This window comes from Acomys russatus, chromosome 22, assembly GCF_903995435.1.
Source record: "Acomys russatus chromosome 22, mAcoRus1.1, whole genome shotgun sequence".
In the NCBI taxonomy this organism is placed as follows: domain Eukaryota; kingdom Metazoa; phylum Chordata; class Mammalia; order Rodentia; family Muridae; genus Acomys; species Acomys russatus.
In genome coordinates this window covers 35,012,890-35,032,821 of record NC_067158.1, presented here as the reverse complement: position 1 = coordinate 35,032,821, position 19,932 = coordinate 35,012,890, and the positions used below count along the sequence as shown (strand labels likewise).

The following is a 19,932-nucleotide window of genomic DNA, read 5'->3' as shown; positions in this document are numbered from 1 at the left end:
TAGATTAGCAAAGCACATCGGATGAGAAGGGTATTATGGGACAGGAGTATTTCTGAAGGGTGGAAATAGGCATCATGACAGATGTCAGGACTATGGATTAGGAACAGATTCCTTTCACTGAGGTCACTGTGTTGTGCGTGTGCATAGACTGTGTGTCCAGATTTCAGATCTTAATGTGAGTACTAGGGCTATGAATGCAGATCCTCGTGCTTGCATGACAAGCCACCTCTCCAGCCCAGTGAATAGTGTAAGGGCTAAACGACTAGTATCTGGCTAATACTTGGTCTACATAAAGAATCCAAGGCTGAAGGGGAAACCAAAGTAGAATTATAGTGAGATAAGACTGGTGGATAATCACTGGACATAGGCTGCTGAGGGATCCTCGGACATGGAGATGCGGGCAGGTAGGAAAATGTAAGTCCTACCATATGGAGGGGACCAGGTTCTTCCTATGTTTATCAGGGAATCCAACTCCCATTTAAGTTCACCCTTTCCCCTTCGACTCATCAAGGCCTCACCATGCTCAAGTCTCCTCCATATGAAAGGAAAAGAATAGACCAGTCAAAAACTAAGCACATTTCTCCTCTTGCCGGAAAGTGGTACCAGTTTGTCTCCACTTTGACGCCCGACTGTTGTAACTTGTGTACATGCTGCAGGATGTATCTTTCTCCAACCATGAGATGGCATTTGGTGAGGTCAGGGGCATCCTCACTGTTGTTAAGTCTGAACAGCATACTTCTGAATGCATTCTCTTTCCAGCAGCCAACCTCGGGGACCACTTCCTCTTCCTTGACTGGACTCCTTCCTCCCATGGGATTCTCTGTAGCCTTTCCTCTTTGTATTGTCATTCTCCCCTGCCTTTCTCTTAGTCTTTCCTGTCTGCATTGTCATTGTCATCCTCTTCTGGAGATTTCATATCACAATAGTATTGGTTCTACTGGGTTTGGAGGGAGAATGTCTCTCATGATGTGTTCCCCGTTCTGAGATGTCATTCATTCCCTTGGGTTTCACACACAGATGAAAATAACACCAGGCCCAGATCCTCCTCTAAGATCTTCTAGCAAGTCTCCATTCTTGAGTTCAAGCACCTGTCTCCTAGACATGTCCCATGGGGTATCTCATAGAGCACATGCCACACTGGTGCTCATCTGGAGCAGTTTTGATCTGAGGGACTAACATGAAACTGACAGGGGTCAAACTACACATAACCAGGCTTTGGATAGACAGAAAAGTGGCTTTGGAATCACCTGTTATAGGCCAGAAAGATGGCAGAGAGGCTAACGGCCAAACCTGACCACCTAAGCTGGGCTCCATCACCAGGTCCAAGGAGATGCAAGGAGAAAGCCCATTTCTGTAAGCTATCCTCTGGCTTCCATGTGTATTCACAAAGAAATACATAAATGCAATTAAGGGAGGGAAGGAAGGAAGGAAGGAAGAAAGAAAGAAAGGAAGGAAGGAAGGGAAAAAAGAAGAACCTTCTGCCATGGGTAAATTCCAACAGTAAAATAATTAGCTGAAGAAAATATTAGACTGTGTCCCCCGCCCCTCGAGGTAAAATAAGTTGAAAATAGCAAAATAATTAAAATTTTAAAAGTTTTAAAATATTATTGCTTGTGACTTGGTGAACAATCAAAAGGGAACTGATAAAAGTTTAGATGTCTAAAATTTGATGCTGTAAATCTTTTATCATAGAAGCAGTTATGACCAACCGAAATTTAGCATGGCAAATGTTAAACTGCAAATATGTGAAAGAGGAAGAAAGGGAAGTTGACATATCAAGCCTTCATTGTACAATACACATGAAAAAGGCTATGTCCTGGTGCAAATAATGTTGGTCAAAGCACACACACACACACACACACACACACACACACACACACACACACACACACACACGGAAAGAATTTAAACTTGCCATATAGAAAATGGAGCAAAGAATTCGAGTAGCATAATGAAAGACCTCTTCCCAAGAACAAACCTGTGCCATGAAGTCCATCAGGGTTTGACATGCCATGCCGTGATGGGGTCTTCACATGCAGTGAGAAAAGAAGTAGGGTCACAATCAGGAGAGAGCCCAAGATAACAAAGTCAAAGCGCCCTACTCTGTCAGGTGTACCCCAAGTCCTAACATCCACAGCAGACTCATTTTACATCTCCCACATTCTTAGTTTTCTTTTTCTGGTGCCACAACAGAAAACTGCAGACTGGACAAATGACAAACAAGAAATGACTCTGGCTGTGGCTTGGAAGCCTGGTTTATCAGGTACTTTCTCACTGATACAAAATATCTGACAAAAAGCAACTTAAATAAGGGGTATTCTAGTTCGTTTCCATTGCTGGGGTAAAATACCCTACCCCCTGAAACCTCCAAACAAGCAAACAAAAAACAAACTTAGGAAAGAAAGGGTTTACTTTAGGTCCCAACTCTAGGTTACAGTCCATTATTGTGAGAAAGTCAAGGTGGCAGGAACTTGAAGCAGCTAGTGACATCACATCCCATCGAGAGGAGAAAGAAATACATGTATGCATGCTTGCTTGCTTGTGCTCAGCTCAAATTCTCCACTCTTAGCCAGTTCAGGATCTTCTTCCTAGGAGATGGTACCACCCACAGTGGGTCAGATCTTCTCATATCAATTAACTTAAGACAATATCCACAAATACAGCAACAAGCTAACCCAAAGTAGACAACCTCTCACTAACACTATCTTTTCCAGGTGGTTCTGGGTTGTTAAGAAAGATAAACATTACAGAGGATTTATTGTGGCTAACAGTTCCAGAGTGCTGTCTATCATGGCAAAGAAGGCATGGTACCAGGAGTGTGAGGCAGCTGTGCACACTGCATCTGATGCAATGACACATCAGCTTGCTTTCCATCTTGATTCATGCCAGGATCTCAATTCAGGGAATGGTGGTGCCTACACATGGGGATGTTTGGGGTCTTCCCACTTCTGTTAACACAATGCATAGACTCCCTTACACACACACCCAGAGCATTTTCTCCTAGGTGATTCAAGACCCTGTCAAGCCGACAGTCAATATTAACCATCACAGCTGAGGAGACTTCCATCTGAATCATAACATGGTGGAGAGCAGCACACAGTGAGAAAGTATGTTCATGCATGTGCACATCCTCATGAAAGGGAGACTGAGAGAGACAGAGAGGAAGGTAGGATGGCCACAACAAGGGCCCACTCCTAAGGTAAATGCATGAATCCTGGCAGGAAAGCACAGCCCGAAGATCTTAATCCCTACATGAAGGCCCAGCTCTTAAGACTGTTACTATGGCAATTAGATCCCAGCATGACTTCTTGGAGGGGAACTTTAAGTCATAGCAACCAACTGTACCTTATAAAATGTCCGTCTTGCGTTTGCTGTCACACAAGGGACCATCATCCTAGAATTTTCCTTCAAGTTTCTCTTGCTTTCCTTACTTCCGTTCTATGGCCACTCCCTCCCTTTCTGGTTCCATAAGTTTCTCAGTGTGCTGTCTTCCCTGTTCCTATTGCTGTCTAGGTGATCTTTACTTTGGTCTAACTATAGCCTCTTAACTGGTCACACTGGTTCGCTGAAGTTTTTCAAACCACTCCACACCTTGCCAAGGAAAGCGACCTTCCTAAAACACAAATAGGATCCTGTACCTTTCACAGGTTCCCTGTGTCCTAGGCGTGGCTTGCAAGGCCTTTCCACATATACAGTTCCAACCTTAGTCACACCACCAGAAATACTGCAGCTTTCCCTGCGGTTCGAACCTGCGCCTTCTCTGACTCTGATGCAGTCTGCACGCTTCGCCCTCTACTCCCCTTCCTGACGCCCTCACTCCAATGCCTAGAACCCTTGTCCTCCCAAGTCTTGCTCATTCAACAATAATTAAGGCTGTGTATTTTCTTGCCTGGCTCTCCTCGTCAAGCCTTTAAGACAGGGTCATACCCTATTCACCTTCATGCTCTTAGTAGCAAGTGCAATAAATAATACTTACAATTACCAGTGAGTAATGGGGTTAGATATACATGGTGAGGTGATGGATGGAAGTTACTTAATCTTGACCACAATCCTGCAGTAACAGGTATTATTACCCTCATTCAAGGAAGCTCACAGAAGTTAATTGGTTCCAGTCCCCAGGGCAGGTAAGGAGAAAGAGCCATCCTCTTATCAGTGCAATTATGTATGTGTTCTTTCTATCCCCATTGCTCTGCACCTTTCAACTGAATGCAACAAATCAAAACCAAAAACCAGATATGAGCACAGGGCTCCCACAAAGGTGGCACTGAGAACTGGATTAATTTTTCATTGCTGCGGCAAAACATCTGACCAAAGAACTTTATTGGAAGGGATTTCTTCGATTCCCAGTTTGAGGGTGGTGAGGACTTGGTGTCAGGAGTTTGGGGCACCTGCTCGCATTGCATCAGCAGTCAAAAAGCAGAGAGCAGCAAATGCTGGTGCACGGCTTGCTTCCTCCTTTCTCTTATTCATCCCAGGCCCAGGCCCAGGCCCCAGACCAGGAAAAGATGCTACCCATACAGAGTGGGTCATCCGTATTAATGAACTGATCTAGACATGCAGACATGCTCAGAAATTCTTCTCCTAGGCAACTCCAGGTCCTGTCCAGTTGACAATATTAATGAACAGAAGAGTCAACAGGGGAGGGAAGCACTTTAGACAAAGTGCCATGCAGTACAGTAGAAGTTGTAGGAGGGTGGAAAGCAGAAGAGAGAGATGCCATAGGGAAAATGATGGTAAAAGATGACTTAAAGACTTAGAAAGAAATGGAGAGGCGAAATTGGAGGAGAATCCTGGTCAGATACAGAAAATAGTTTCCATATACATCCGCCATTTTATCAAAGTAAGCAAGAAATTAGTATTCTCAGTGTGGCATAGATTACAGCCCTGGTTGTGCCAATATTTTGACATCTGAAACCACTGAGATGATTAATGCACAAGAGCATAAATGCCAGCCAGGGAGTTCTCAGAAACCTTGCGCATTACACGGTGAGTGTCTTTTTTGGATGCTTCCAGAGTCCTCAGAAAGGCCATTATGAACGTATTTCTTCATGTCTTCTGCCTCATCAACACATTCTACTGTGTTCCAAGTGCTAATTAAAATTGCACACCAATTGCCAAAGTAAAAGCAAAAGCACTTACATTATAACAAGTGTCTAAATTAAATGGATCAAAACAGAGACTCTCGTTCCAAACTGACACTCACTCCTCACCCTTCCTGAGTGACTTGTGTGGGGAAAGGGCCGACGCTCAGATTAGAAATCAGATACTGTATTTCCCCCGCCACCGGAATCCTCGAGAAATTCAAATTTTATAAAGACAGCTTCATATGCTATCAACCTGTTCTACCTCTTCAGTGACTAAAATTTGGAACTCCGAGGGAAAGGCGACATTGTGATGTGAACACTGCCTGTTAGGAAAACCTATCTGAGTCCCTCTTGAAAGAACCCATCCCTAATTTGTGGTTATCTTCCAGACATACAAAGGCAATCTTTAAAATGTTCACCTGACAAATGTTATCCTAACTTTTCGCAAAGAAAAAAAGAAGCCAGACGCTGCTAAAATTTCCTAACCAGACACTGGACTTGAGATTGCAAGTAAGACTCAGGACAACACAGATGCCTGATAAACACAGGTTAGTATTCAGCTGGTCCTGCCCAGCTGTTGTGGACACACGTGCAAGCAAATCCCAAAGCTGTGAATGCTCCTCAGCTTGTGAAGGGCAGGCAGCACCAGCAGCCTTCTATCCTCCAACTCCTGTCCATTCTTGCCCACGCTTCTACCTCACAGCACGTTCTTCGGGATTATCTGGACATTGAAATGTTCTCTTCAAGTTCCACTCCAAGACTGTTATGTCTTCATTTCTGTCTCTCTCTACACATTTTCCTACACCTTCTGTAGCTCCTTTGGATGCCTTCCTCCTCAGCCCTGTTTTCTGCTTGGCAAGCTCGTCTTTGCAAACCCAGTCAACGGCCACCTCCTTTAACCCATTCTGGCTCCTCTCAAAGTGCAATTCTCTCCTTTGCACTATCATGATACCTCATCTACTGTGTGTTCTCCTTTCTCTCCCTCCCCCCGCCCCGTGTGTGTGTGTGTGTGTGTGTGTGTGTATGTGTGTGTTGTGCTTACTACCTCCATTTGTAGTAGTTACTTGTGGGTGGGAAGTGTCTGCCATTCATTCTGTCAGGCTAGAGCTTTGTACAGTATCTACTACATAAAAGAACATCGACAGTGTTCACTGGAAAAGAGCACTACCGTGTGATGACTGGAAGTAGCCATTCATGATAAACATTACAACCGAGAACAGTCCAATAGAAGAAAAATAGTATTAAAAGCAAATGCAAAGTTAGCATTTAGTGACATCCTAAAATAAAGCAAGAAACAGCTAAAATCACATACTTCTAGAATAGAAGGAAATTTCTTGAGAATCTGGCTTGTCCTTTGCTACCTGAATTAGGAAAACAAGGCCAGCAAGCACATGGCATGTCTCTTGATAGCAGTGACCACTTTCCTACCCAGGTTTCCCAAGCACAAGTTAGAAGCTTTTTCTGCCATATTCCATAATCTTTCTGAAGAACATTTCTTGCCATCACTGGAAATCCTAGGCTATGTTGTAGTCTCAAGCTATTTTACCCACTCTAACACACACACACACACACATACGCACACACAGATGGATTGTTTTGAGAAAACCATCTGTCAGCTAAAACCACATGCTTGCATGAGTCCACCTGTGTTTACTTGCATCCCTGGAGGACTAACGAATGCTACCTTAGTAAAACACTTGTGATTAGCTAAAAAAAAAAAAAAAATTGTGATTAGCTACTTTTAAAGAAAAAAAAAAAAAAAAAAGAAAAAAAAGAAAAAAGAAAAGAAAGAAAAACAAAACAAAAAACTCTTAATACAAAGGAAAATATTTATTTGCAAGGTAGAAGGCAACTATACAACCTACCAGCACAACACAGTCAGTGACACCAGTGGGCTCTTTCCATGAGGCACGATTGAAAATTGGAAATTAATGCAGAGGGAAGGGCAGCATTAAGTTCCATTCAGTTTCAAAGCCAATGGAATCAGTTTACTTTAGTCCCTTTAACTCCATATGAAACTGACTTTTATGGCTACAGTAAGATAAACCAGACACCATGTTTCTATCAATCTTATAAAAGTAAAAACCAAATTTTGTAAAATAGTATTGTTCTGGAAAGGAGTATGTAGCCAGCTGTCAGATCATAAACACCAGCACCATAGTAAATAGCACCATAGTAAATACCAAAACCAATTATTTAAAAATGGTTCGTAACACTATAACTACACCTCTATTCATACATTTAACGACATTATATAATTAGCTACATATATGGCCGGAAGGTCAGAGTGAGCATAGGATGATGAATAATCATTGGTGTCTGGCTTAGCCTTAATTTTCTTAGCCATTAGAAATTTATGTGTGAATTACATATGCCATATTTTTAACCCAGCATACACCTGTCACCAGAGGGCATGTGCTCAAGAGACTGGGAATGAATGTTTGTGTCACCTTAGGCAAAGCATAATAAAGAATACAGACTGTCCTCAAACACTGGCTAGAGTTACAATACATACTTTGTTTTTACTGCTGTTTTAAAAACTTAACCACTACACTGCTCTCTTCTGCGAGACTACATCCTGCGGTTATAGTATGAAAGCCAAACAGTTTTTTCATTATTTGAAAGTGGCACAGGACAAGGAATGCTAGGAGCAGAAACATCTTGCAAATATAAGCTCAACTCTGAAAAGCAAAGACTACAATAGATAACGTGTAACAGGGCAAATGGAGATCAGATGGATCTCTAAAACCAGGAAGGCGCAAACCAAAAGGATTATTTTGAATTTTGAAATGTCATTATGTCTTTGTAATGATTTGTGATAATCAGGACAAAAGTGGCAGATAAATAGTTGGGTTACCATAGGAATAGGTACACTGATTAGGGTCTTGTAAGAACAAGAGGGCACATTCCCTCCCAGCGCCTCAGAAGCCAGGGGAAACGAACAGACACTATAATGGATGCTCGGATGGATGAATGAACAGAACGCCAGACCTAGTTACAAGAGTAGGATCAGAGCAGAGAGGAGGAAACAGTTACTCAGGTACCAACCCCATGATACTTCAATTAGAATCACTAGGAAAAGGTAAAATCTTTATCCAAGATAGTATACAAAGCCTGCTAGTTACCAACCACTGTGTGACAAGCGACTCAACACAGCAATAAACAGCTCACCACTGAGGAGTAAGGGAGCACCCTGAAAGGCTAGCAACACCAACTGGGAGATATTAAGATCTTTCTGCCTTCTGAATCTTAAAATGAAAGCCTTTGGTAGAGTTAAAAAGAATTTTAAGAAATAGCAGTAAGAATAAGGGAAGATATGAGTTACTTCCGTAAACATATTGTTAATTAACTAAGTGATGAAAGTAGTTACAAACAAGATGTGACTTAAAAGTCACTTTTATTTGCCAGATGGAATTGTCATCTTGAAGGCGTAACAGCAGAATACGCTCACTCGTTCTAAACTCTGGCTGGGTCTTTCAACTCCTCTGCAAGCTCACTGATTCAACCTGGCTTCTCTCCGCTTCTGACTGAATTGCTTTGTTTGAAAAAACTGCCTCTGAACTCCACGGACTGAACTGCGCTGGCATCCAACTGACTGAATTTAGCTCAACTCCTTTCTCTACTCAACTCTATTGTACTGTTTTCTCTCTGTCTCTCTCTCTCTCTCCTGTACTCTTGTATTGTCTCCCTTCCCTGTCTGTTCTTGTGAGAGTGGGCATATCTCTCGGACTCATTCTGTCATCAAATCTTCTCTGATTTGTCACTGTCTGCCCCTCACTTTCAAACATCACTGCTTCCTTCTACAAACTAATCTTACCTACATTGTTTGGGATTAAAGACGTGTACTAAGGGTGTTTCTGTATTTCAGCCAGATCATACTATAATCCAGGGCATTTCTGAACTCCAGCTGGATCACATAGACCTAGAAGGTCTTTGGATGTGATTCCTTACCAGAGCAGCCATATTGCTGGTTAAATTCCTTTTATACATGATTTTCTTTTCTTTTCTTTTACATGACTATTTTTTCAGTTGTGATGAGAAATACCTTTTCACCTCAAAGAGAGAAACCTGGAATTAAACGCTTTCTATGTTATTACCTAGGTCCTTTTCATCAGTATTTTAGAATTTTCCATAAATTTAAATACCTATACAGAACAAGCATATATATGATCATAAATTTAAAATTGTTAGCTAACAGAACATAAATTATGTTCACATTTTTGTCACACAAATAGGACCCGCTGCTGCTGGTGATGGTGTGTGCCTTTAAGCCCAGCACTTAGGAGGCAGAGGCAGGCAGATCTATGAGTTCGAGGCCAGCCTGATCTACAGAATGAGCTCCCAGACAGCCAGAGCTACACAGAGATACCCTATCTCAAACAAATAAATAAACAAGGGAAACCCTGTCTAGATAGCTAGCTAAATAGAGCCTGTCTTTTAGAACTCAGTATCTTTGGCTAAATATTCCTTTTAGCAAAGGATTATTAGAACAGAATATGCCATATAATTTTCAGAGTTCAAATTACCGTGACCTTAGTCAAGTGTGCTCATGCTAAACAAACACTTAGGGATAAAAGTTCCTGGTTACTGTTAAATTGTGATGGATACACTACAATCAAAGGCATATTCAGGTGTGGTTACTTCTTCTAAAAATGAACCAAGTTAGTTTCTAAGGAACAAACAGAGAGGGAATAAAACATCATGAGAGTCAGAGTGAGCATGGTGGTGCACGCCTTTAATCCCAGCACTCAGGAGGCAGAGGCAGGTGGATCTCTGTGAGTTCAAGGCCAGCCTGGTCTACAAAGCGAGTCCAGGACAGCCAAGGCTACACAGAGAAACCCTGCCTCAAAAAAAAAAAAAAAAAAAAAAATCATGACAATCAGTCGTGCAGAGATGAAAGATTCCCAGAGGTAGAAAACATTACTGAAAACCAGAGATACAATAAACTTTCATCAGTTTAGATCAAAGACCTACTGTAGGCCCAGCAGTCTATTTTTATTTCTAACCTTACAGCAAAGCTGTTTAGAGTTTTTAAAAATCTTCCACTCTTGAGCTGGGCATAGTGGCGCACATCTGTAATACCAGCACTTGGGGGGCTGAGGTTAGAGAATCATTCATTTTAAGTCCAGACTGGGGGACATGAAAGTCAACCTTCAAAACAAACCCTCAGGAGCAGGAGAGACGGCTCAGCAGTCAAGAGCTCTTGTAAATCTTGTAGAATACCTGGGTTCAGTCCCCAGCCCCAATGCACATGATGGCCCACAATCATCTGTAACTCCAGTTCTAGGGGATCCAAGGCCCTCTCCTGGTCTATGCAGGATCCAGGCACACACATGGTACACATATGTGTACTCAGGCAAAACACCCATACACACAAAAATATTTTTTATTTTAAAAATAATAAAAAATAACAACAAAAATAAACAACCAGCCTTTCTCTCTGAAGATAAAATAGCAAATGAATTAAATTCAGGGCTACAGTTTCAGAACTAAATACTGACTTTCATGGTGCCAGAAATAGAAGCCATGTATTTATTGTCAAAGTAGATTTCTTGTAGAGATACACAGGCATCACTATACATGTAAATTCTAGTTTGTCTTTGCAGCTACATTACTGAAATGCACTACAGAAATCATTTCCAGTACTATTTCAGCCACTCTCAAATGCCACCTGAGACCAGTGTCCTTTAGAACACCCACTGGAATAATCCTACACACTTGTTCCTGGTGTCCCTCGGTAAGGTTACAGAGCTGGGAGCTGAGGAGGCAAACCACAGCCTGAGAGCCTGGTAATTATTACTGTCTCGTTCATTAGCAGGGGCATGATCTTTGCCAGCTGCAGATAGTTTAATTCTAGGGACTGGAGAGGGAATACATTTCAGAGCCTGGAGAGGGATGGGGGCCACTCTGGAGACGGCTGCTGCTCCCCTTTGCTGCTATTGCGGTTTGATGACAAGTTGGAGATATCCTGAAAGGAAGATTGGACTTGCCCCAAGGAACCCAACAACCTTCAACTGCAGGAAGTAGTCTAAAGAGGCCTATGTTCCTTTCCCCTCCAAACCTTCTGTCTCTCCTACCTGGTGTTGGGGTGTTGGACTGGGGTGGAGAAGGGTGGTAGATATAAGAACCCAATAAAATAGATGAAACGATACGCCAACAGGGGGATACACAGACTTTGGCATAGTTTTGATGTTTCAAGAGGACATTACAGTCTAGCCCAAGTGTGATTTCACAGTAGGGAAAATGGAGCAGAGAGAGGCTCGCTCCTGCTTATTTGGTCAAATACTCTAGTTAGAGAGTCAAAGAGAGGCCAAGCTTTTCAATGATTATAGATGTTTTCATGAAAGTTTTATTTGTTTGTTTTGTTTTTGTTTTTACTCAGAAAAAAAAGTGAGGAACTCATTTCAAACAATTTAGGGGCAACAGATATGCTGAAAGTACTATCAAGAGATGAATCCAGTTTATAGTAGAAAACTGAAAACATCATAAAGGGGTATTCCAAGTTACCACAAAAAGGAAGTAGTACCTTTTGCCCTATATATTAATGCCAGGGTCACACAACTAAATGCATAGATAGTCAAGATAGTGTTAGTCCAAGGCTTGTAACCACAACCCTATACTCACTGCACTGTGCCGTGCTATTCCTTGAAGGAACTAATGCATGGGGGCGGGGGGGGAATCACACTGTAGCATCATTGTAGGCAATCACAGGGCTCCTGCAGAGGCACATTTGATTCCCAACATCCACATCTTGGCTCCAGTTCCAGGTAACCAGATGCCGTCGTCTGGCCTTCACGGGCACTGGGCATGCAATGGGGTGAGCATGCATATATACAAGCAGGCAAAACATACATGCAAGCAAAACACTCAAACACATAAAATAAAAATAAATCTTTTTTTAAAAAAAGTTTTGAACCGGGCATGGTAGCACAGGTCTGTAATCCCAGCACTCAGGAAGGCAGAGGCAGGCAGATCTCTGTGAGTTCGAGGCCAGTCTGAACTACAAAGCAAATCCAGGACAGCCAAGGCTACACAGAGAAACCCTGTCTCAAGAGGGGTAGGGGGAGGTTTTGTTTCTTGCCACTTTTAAATTACAATAGGCACACGGTGGCTCTACCAACATCCCCAGCTTCTCAACTCATTGTTGTTTTTGAGACAGGGGTCTCACTACGTAGCTCTAGTTGTCCTAGAACTCACTATGAGGACCACACTGGCCTGAAGATCCTCCTGCCTCTGCTTTCTGATGCTGGGATTAAAGGCCTGGGCCACCCTGCTGGAAGACTCCTTTGTCACCTAGTCAGCAGCATGCTCCTTACCATCCAAGTCTAGTCTTACAACACAATACAAAATAGTTGATACTTTATAGGAGAGGGTTGCTTTTTAAAAGCTCTTGTCTTAAAATGATAGTGCTATAAACCTAAGCCTCTGTCTCTCCTTTATAAATACTATACTTGGTTGCTACATATATGTTCCTGGTTCTGGACTTGGAAGGCTATTTATAACTTACTGTTGAGGGTTCTGAGTGCTTACTTATCATATTTGGGTTCGGGAGGACCAGGTCTCGTGTCCTCCCAAAGTTAGCTTCCAGTTGCTACTCCTCTTTTTATGTTGAGTGTTAGGAGTATACATGTGTATCACCACACCTGGCTGCTGAGCACGGGATTAAAAGTACGCTTTCCTGGGTTCTGAATAAATTTCAATAGGTCAAATTAACTTTAAAACGAAATACAAGCTGAGCATGGTGGTGGTGCATGCCTTCAGTCCCAGAACTCAGGAGGCAGTGACAGGCTGATATCTGTGAGTTCGAGGTCAGCCTGGTCTACATAGTGAACTCTGGGACAGCCAACGCTAAGTAAAAAGACCCTGTTAAGTACACGCCTTTAATCCCAGCACTCGGGAGGCAGAGGCAGGCAGATCGCTGTGAGTTTGAGGCCAGCCTGGTCTACACAGTGAGTCCAGGACAGCTAAGGCTACACAAAGAGGGGGGGGGGGGGGGCGGGGACCAAAATCAAACAAACAACCTGACAAACAAGAAACCAGAAATAAATAAAATGAAAAGAAAAAACAAAACAAAACACACACACACACACACACACACACACACACACAAAACCTTGTATATACAACAGGCTATTTGATGATTTAATTATCAATACCTATACAAGGAAAGAATGCTGTTTGAGCTTAAAGCCACTTTGGGCAGACTGTGAGCTTGAAATTATGCAGTTTCTCATGTTAGATGTGTAGACCTAGTGGAATGGCCCCATAAAAGAGAAGCTAGGAAGCCTTTGAATTTCTTATGCATCCATCACGCTCACTTTAGCCAGGACACCTTCAATTCTTGGGCAGGGCTCACTGCCCTGACCAGCCCCCTCTCTGCTCTGATTATTTAAGATTAGCAACATCCTTTGGAACATAGTCTTTCCCCAGCCCGAAACACAAAATGAGAGAAAGCCATCGCTACAAACAGCTCCCAGAGCAAAGGATATTTGGGAGTCTTTCCCTTCTAGAATCCAAGCGAATAGCAGGAACAATTAAGGAGACTGATGAGCAACACAGACACTGAAGAAAAGCAAGCAGTAAAAACAGTTGCCTTTTAAACAATCCCCAGATAAAACAGAGGGTTGTTTTGCACTGTATCTGAGGATAATGGAATTTGGATTAGAAGGAACCTTACAGTATATAAAACTTTTTGTGTCTTTTGATTTTCATGATTCTGAAGATTTATCAAGGGCATTGTTTTTAAGATTCAATTTTGACCAAACAAAAACAAAACTGACTTTAAAAAAAACATTCTCTGCATTGTTTGTATTTCCGCAGTTTAAAGCTTACAATGGATTGGTCTTGGGAATTTTTGGACTTCGCAAGTTCCTCTTTAACCCTTCCTCTCCCCACATCCTGCCCTGTTGTCAAATGGCCTTGCAGCAGCACAGAACTGCAAACTGGGAATTTGCAGCTGGGTATCTGCCTGTCCCTCAGGATCCTCTTGATGTACCATGCCTTGTTCCATGGTTCTCGGCTTAAGTGTAGAACAGATTAGTGCGTGAACACGTATCTGTTATGCTTTTGCTCACTAAAAAGTTGCAACGATACAGGTAAATTCCGAAATATGACAGAAGGCAATCCTGGGGCCACCGTGCGCGCTACTGGAGCGCACTGCAATAACGCGGGAAGCCCAGGTTTAGGTCTTCCAGGCGGAGCCGGACTCATTTCCACCCAGCCTTACAGTCAGTGAGGGGTTAGGGTCACAGACCGACAGAAAGCAGTGACCAGGTGACAGAACCAGGCCACCTTGGCTGCCACCCGCCTTCACACAACCCTATTCCCGAAAGGCAGCCCCAGAATGTCTGTGGCGCGTTGGGTACATCAAGCACACTGCCCATCGGGCCGAGTCCCCCACCTGTTGGCACGCTCCCCCGAGCTAGGCTTTGGACATTGTCCACGGACAGGGAATGTGACAGATGATCATAAATATGCAGGAGAGATGCAGCCAAGACAGCAGAGCCACCGGGGCGCCGGCGGGAGCCACGGAGCTGGAGCCGGGCCCCAGTCGCCGGGCTGCCAAGGCTAAGCGGGTCGCGCCCGCGCACTCCGGCCACCGCACGGGCGCAAGGGGCTCGGGCCGCGCGGACAGCCACACCGAGCCCCGCCGCCGCCCGCCGTCCCCGAACGTGCAGCCCGGCAGCATGGAGGCCCCCGGCGCTGCGCCCCGCTCCGCGGAGCCCGCCGCGCGCCACGGCGACTGCAGGAAGAAGATGGCGGCAGCCGTGGCGGCGGCCACCGCGGCCTCCCACGCGCCGCTGACGCCAATGGCGCGCGCCGGCCGGCGAGCTGCGGATGGTGGCTGCCCCGGCTCGGGCGAGGGGCGGGGCGAGGCGGTGAAGGGGCCGGCGGGAGGCGGAGGCCGGGCGGGCGGCTGGAGGGAGGTGGCGGGGACAGTGTGTGGCGCTCGGAACATGGCGGGCGTCTGCGACGCGGCCGCCCCGGGAGAAGGCGGCGGTGGCGGCGCGGACGGCCCCGAGCGGACCAGCCGCGGCGAGGCGGAGCAGCCGGGCGGTGGCGGCCACGGGCCGGCGCCTCAGCACACCGAGACGCTGGGCTTCTACGAGAGCGACCGGCGGCGGGAGAAGCGCCGCGGCCGCGCAGGTGAGGCGAGCGGCGGGCGGGCGGGCGAGCGAGCAGGCGGGCAGCGCTAGGCCGCGGCGGGCTACCGAGGGGGCAGACGCGGGCAATGGGTGGCGGGGACGCTGCGGCCGCCGCTCCGGTGACTCCCGGGTCCCCGCGGCCGGTGACAGCTACCCCGGCGGCCAGTGCGCGCGGCCCGGCGCTCCCGCGGCCATCCCCGAGCCAGGTGCGCCCCGGAGCTCGTCGGTCCTTGGTCACTGACTGCTCCCGGCCGCTCTCAACAGTGACAAGCATCTCCCACATCCGAAGGAGGTCAAAAATGGGACGCGCGGGGTTTTCTAGATGATGTCTACTCCAAAGTGACTTTTTCCCCCTCAGTGTTTTATGCGAAGTCGAGGCGCGGAAACCTGTTAACTTGCCCTCCGATTACATTTTTTATAGACTCAGGTGACGGTGCTGTCGTGACCGTGAAGTTCAGTAGTTTTCTCCGGCACAGAAATGTGCGACACCCCTTCAAATGTTATCTGTGGACTTTTCCTGAACTAAAACTTGAGCCAGAAGAAACAGTTTTCTCACACAAGAAAATATGTACTACTTTTAAGCCCTGCTGTCCATAAACTCTTTAAAGCATACTGTTAAAATATTATAATTCCTGTGTGTTCGAGGATCTTATTATTTTAAAAGAATTTTTAATGGTGATGGTATTCATGCAGAAGCTTTGTATTAAGCTCGAAAGAAAAAGGAAGATTTTGACATGTCTGTTTCATTGGGTATAAGAGCCACTACATTTTAATTCTTACATAGTATGTCCAAGATATTTGAACAGCAACTTGATGACATTTCTTCCAACTTATTCCAAGCTAGTACAGTGGACTAGGCCCTGCAGCTTATATAAATACACATTCAAGTTATAAGATTGACTCTCTCGTTCACTATGGCTATTGAAATTGGTCCTCGAAGTCTGTAAGACTGGTGGATAAATCCTGAAAGACTTGCTAATTCTCAGATTGGACATAGAGTTTTGCATCGGTCACTGTATCTTTGAAAACTTCAGCACAGGCTGTGTGCCCTGTTTGGCCTTTTTTGATTAGCCAGCTACTTAAAATTTCTCCAGCATTTTCTATTTGGTTTAGCTGTGGGTTAAACGCTTGCAGGAGTGTTTGCTTTCTGAATTGGCAAAACCTAAGTAAGACAAAGTCTTCCATCTCTCAGCTGCTTGTTTACCTAGACTTACTGACTTCAAGCAAAGGGATGTGGCCAGGTTTCAGTACCTTTCCTTTGAAATACTTTTGAGCTTCAGGAAACCTTCCAATGAAGCTGGGAAGAGCCTTTGGCGAACACAGACCTTGAACTCCTGAGTTGAGGAGAGTTATTCCTCCCTGGTACTAACACAGACCTTGGACGGCTTCTGAAGAGAAGTAACCGTTTCTGGGATGGAGCTGGATACTTGGGCTTACTACGTAAACTTAGCATCATGGCGCACACTCATTCCTTCACCAAGGTGGCACACCAAGCATCATATACTTAACAGGTTGAAAGCTATAGCAGAAAGTCTTTGCTAGGGAGACACCTTGGCTATTGGGATGGCCCCTCTTGTTCCTTGGTCCCCTCTGTCATGCATAGTGGAAGAGATAGGGGTTACTCCTGTTTTGGGGGGATGGCGTTAGAGATCTAGGTAAGCATCCCCAGAACATTTCAGTTAGAGGTACCAGCCAGTGGTTTTCCTGTGTGGGCTCGCTGTGAACCATTCTCTTCTGTCCCCTGCTTGTCGGTGTTCTAAGAGCCAGGCAGCTCTCACTGTGGATGCCTGCCCACCTGTGACTGCTTCTGCACTTGGCAACGGCTTCCCCTGGAGCTTAGAAATCCAGTCGCTCTTTGTTCGCCTCCTAGTGCTTCTTCTTCCTCCCAGTGTTCTGCTGTCTTCCTTTGCCTCTTTACCATGATATAGGAACTTTATTAGCCAGGCCAGAGGGCACCACCTAGTGCGAGGCTGGGAACATCTCTCCCTGAGTCATAGTAGGCTAAGACTGGGTGCTCACACTGAAGTATTACTTGTCCATTCTCTGTAAAGGCTCCTGTAGACTTGTCCTGTCCTCTACTCTGCAAGCTAAGTCATAATCTTAGTGTCTTGATAGTCCTACCCATCACTTAGTTCCAATGTCCCCTTTATCATTTTCCCTAAGACATTCGGGCGTCTTATCATAAGACATTTGTTGATCAGTCCTAACAGTCTCAGGTTCTCTTTAAATGAATAGATACTTGCTTATCGGTACTTTGAGTAAAATAAACTGAAGTATAATGTTTAAGGTTCATTTTGTTATTGTAGTACTGCCCTTTCTACTTTATCTGTTCAGGAAAAATTAAACTATATACAGCTATAAATATGATATGCATTCGTTTATATAAGTTATGTTTTCTTTCTGTTTCTTTGCAGACTGCTATCATTTGATTCTCATCAGTATCTTTTTTCTTTTTTTAATATTCATTTATTTAAAAATGCTCACGCCGGGCATGGTAGCACATGCCTTTAATCCCAGCACTTGGGAGGCAGAGGGAGGTGGATCGCTGTGAGTTCGAGGCGAGCCTGGTCTGTAAAGCGAGTCCAAGACAGCCAAAGCTAACACAGAGAAGCCCTGGCTAAAAAAAAATGCTGGATGCTAGTACTTATACCTCAACACAGTTAGAGATGGATGCCCCACTCTCCCACTCACCATTCCTATATGTGATCACTGAATTCAAGCTCTAGATAGAGTGGTCACCAAGAACTACAGTCTCTTACCTTGCTCTTTTTTCATATTAAGATAAATTGCCATTCATATTGCACTTTTGGACATAGACAAGATCGTAAGTAATACACATCCTATTCCTGTGTTATTCTCCCTTTGACTCATCTGCAAACTTGTAGGTGAGAGGGATTCTATATAGCCATACTTGCCTTTGGGAATTGATGGCCAGCAAGTCATTGTTGGACTAAGCAATTAGGCAATCTTTGTTCTTAGTTGGGTTCAGTTGTTGAACTGCTTAGACTGCTTGTTTAATCCACTTGGCTCTGCTCTATAGCACCGCTACCAAATAGACTCTAAAACTTAATTGTTTTACTCTCCATAGAGACATAACAGGTTTGGTGCGAGATAGCATGACACCTGCTATGAGCATTAGACAGTTCCCAGTAAGGCAAGCTCAGGAGGGGAGCAGATAAGCATTGCTTGTCAAAGGAGAAGCCTGATGTCAGGTGTGGCGACAGTGTCCTGTGTGGCGGAGCCGTGGTAGAGCTGTTGCTCTCTTTGTAATGGTGATTTGACTTCTGGAACTCACCCTTGTGATTTGTTTCTTGTGATTTGTTTCTTGTGATTTGTTTCTCTGCTTGCCTTCACACATCTTGCTGTATCTCCAGAAGAAGGGAAAGCTGAAACCCAGAAAGGCCAACTGGTTTCCTGTTACCAGTTCCCACAAAGATTGCCAGTGGGATTCAAATGATTCATATTCCTTGTTTTCTATTGTTTGTGTACCTGAAAATTAAAGCTGGCTAGAGAATTATTGACACACTTCTCACATTTTTAATCCTTTCTTTGTTAGCATTAAGATGTCACTTTCATTTTGATACCTTTTTCTGTCTCTAATCATGACTGCTCTGTTCTTTTTGGCCCTAAATTAGGCCATAAACTTTTTAAAAATAGTGGGAGGCAGAGGTAAGAAGATCCTGAGTTCAAGGCCAGCCTGGGTTACATGTAGAGCCCATGTCTTCAAAACAAACAAACAAAAACAACTCAAAGCCTCAAGAACTTGAATATAATATTCAAAATGGTTTTTTGTTTGTTTGTTTGTTTGTTTTTACATTTGACTTAGGAAGCCGAAACTCCTTTTTGTATTGTCTCCTAGAAAAGTTAATCCCTAGTTTCCCTGTACAAAAGTATGGCTATGTGTAAGAAAGGTAGGCTTAATATTTTAGATGCATGTTTAAACTTTGTAAAAATTTCCCTTTACTTAAGGCTGGAGACATGCATGTTTAATAGTTTCTTAACGGTTGGTCAGTATTCCTTTCCAATTTGCTTTTTTAATGTGCAGTGCTATTTTAAGAAAGATATATTTAGACATTGCTGAACATATAAATATATGTATGATTACTCATTACTTTTAATAAATACTTTTGATCCCAGCTTCTAATTTCTAAAGTAAGCTGTCTCCGATGAGTAAGACTAGTAGTTCTTATTTTAGGAGTGAGGAAAAAGAATTTATACTCTTATTTCTCAATTTAAGGTACAGGCTTACAGAGCATTTCTGTGATAAGTGAATATTGATTAAAATATACTAGTAGAATTGATTTAGACTTAGAATTGGGGTTATTTTACTTTTATTAATGTTCACAGTCTTCTAATATAGACACACTTATAATTAAATAGTAAAATAGCTCTATTTTCAAAAGACTATACTCTAAGTCATAGGGAAAGTAAGTAAGCTCAGATAAGTCTGTCAAATGCTAGCGAGTGTTTCATACAGCCACAGTGCAGTTGAGTGCTGACTACCTCCATAGGATGTACAGACTTCTCCAGGGAGTGAGGACGTGGGGAGCAGTGCCATACAAGCAGCAAGGCCAGCTTGACAGGTCAGGCCCAAGTCTCTTCATCAGGCATGATTCAAAATCATATTTTGGCCAGGTCTTTTTCTCTAAAATAGCAGTGTGTGTTTGGATGTAATATGCTGAGAGGAGAGAGCATGCTGTGTT

General features: G+C 44.0%; 1 protein-coding gene across 1 annotated transcript in view; it reads left to right on the top strand.

Moving 5' to 3' along the window:
- Positions 1-15,040: 15,040 nt before the first annotated feature.
- The window catches only part of Tapt1 (transmembrane anterior posterior transformation 1), a 44,853-nt gene continuing 39,961 nt past the window's right edge, over positions 15,041-19,932 (top strand). Inside the window, exon 1 of the mRNA XM_051164871.1 lies at positions 15,041-15,230. Within this exon, the coding sequence (XP_051020828.1) occupies positions 15,041-15,230 (190 nt within the window). The remainder of the gene's footprint in view (positions 15,231-19,932) is intronic.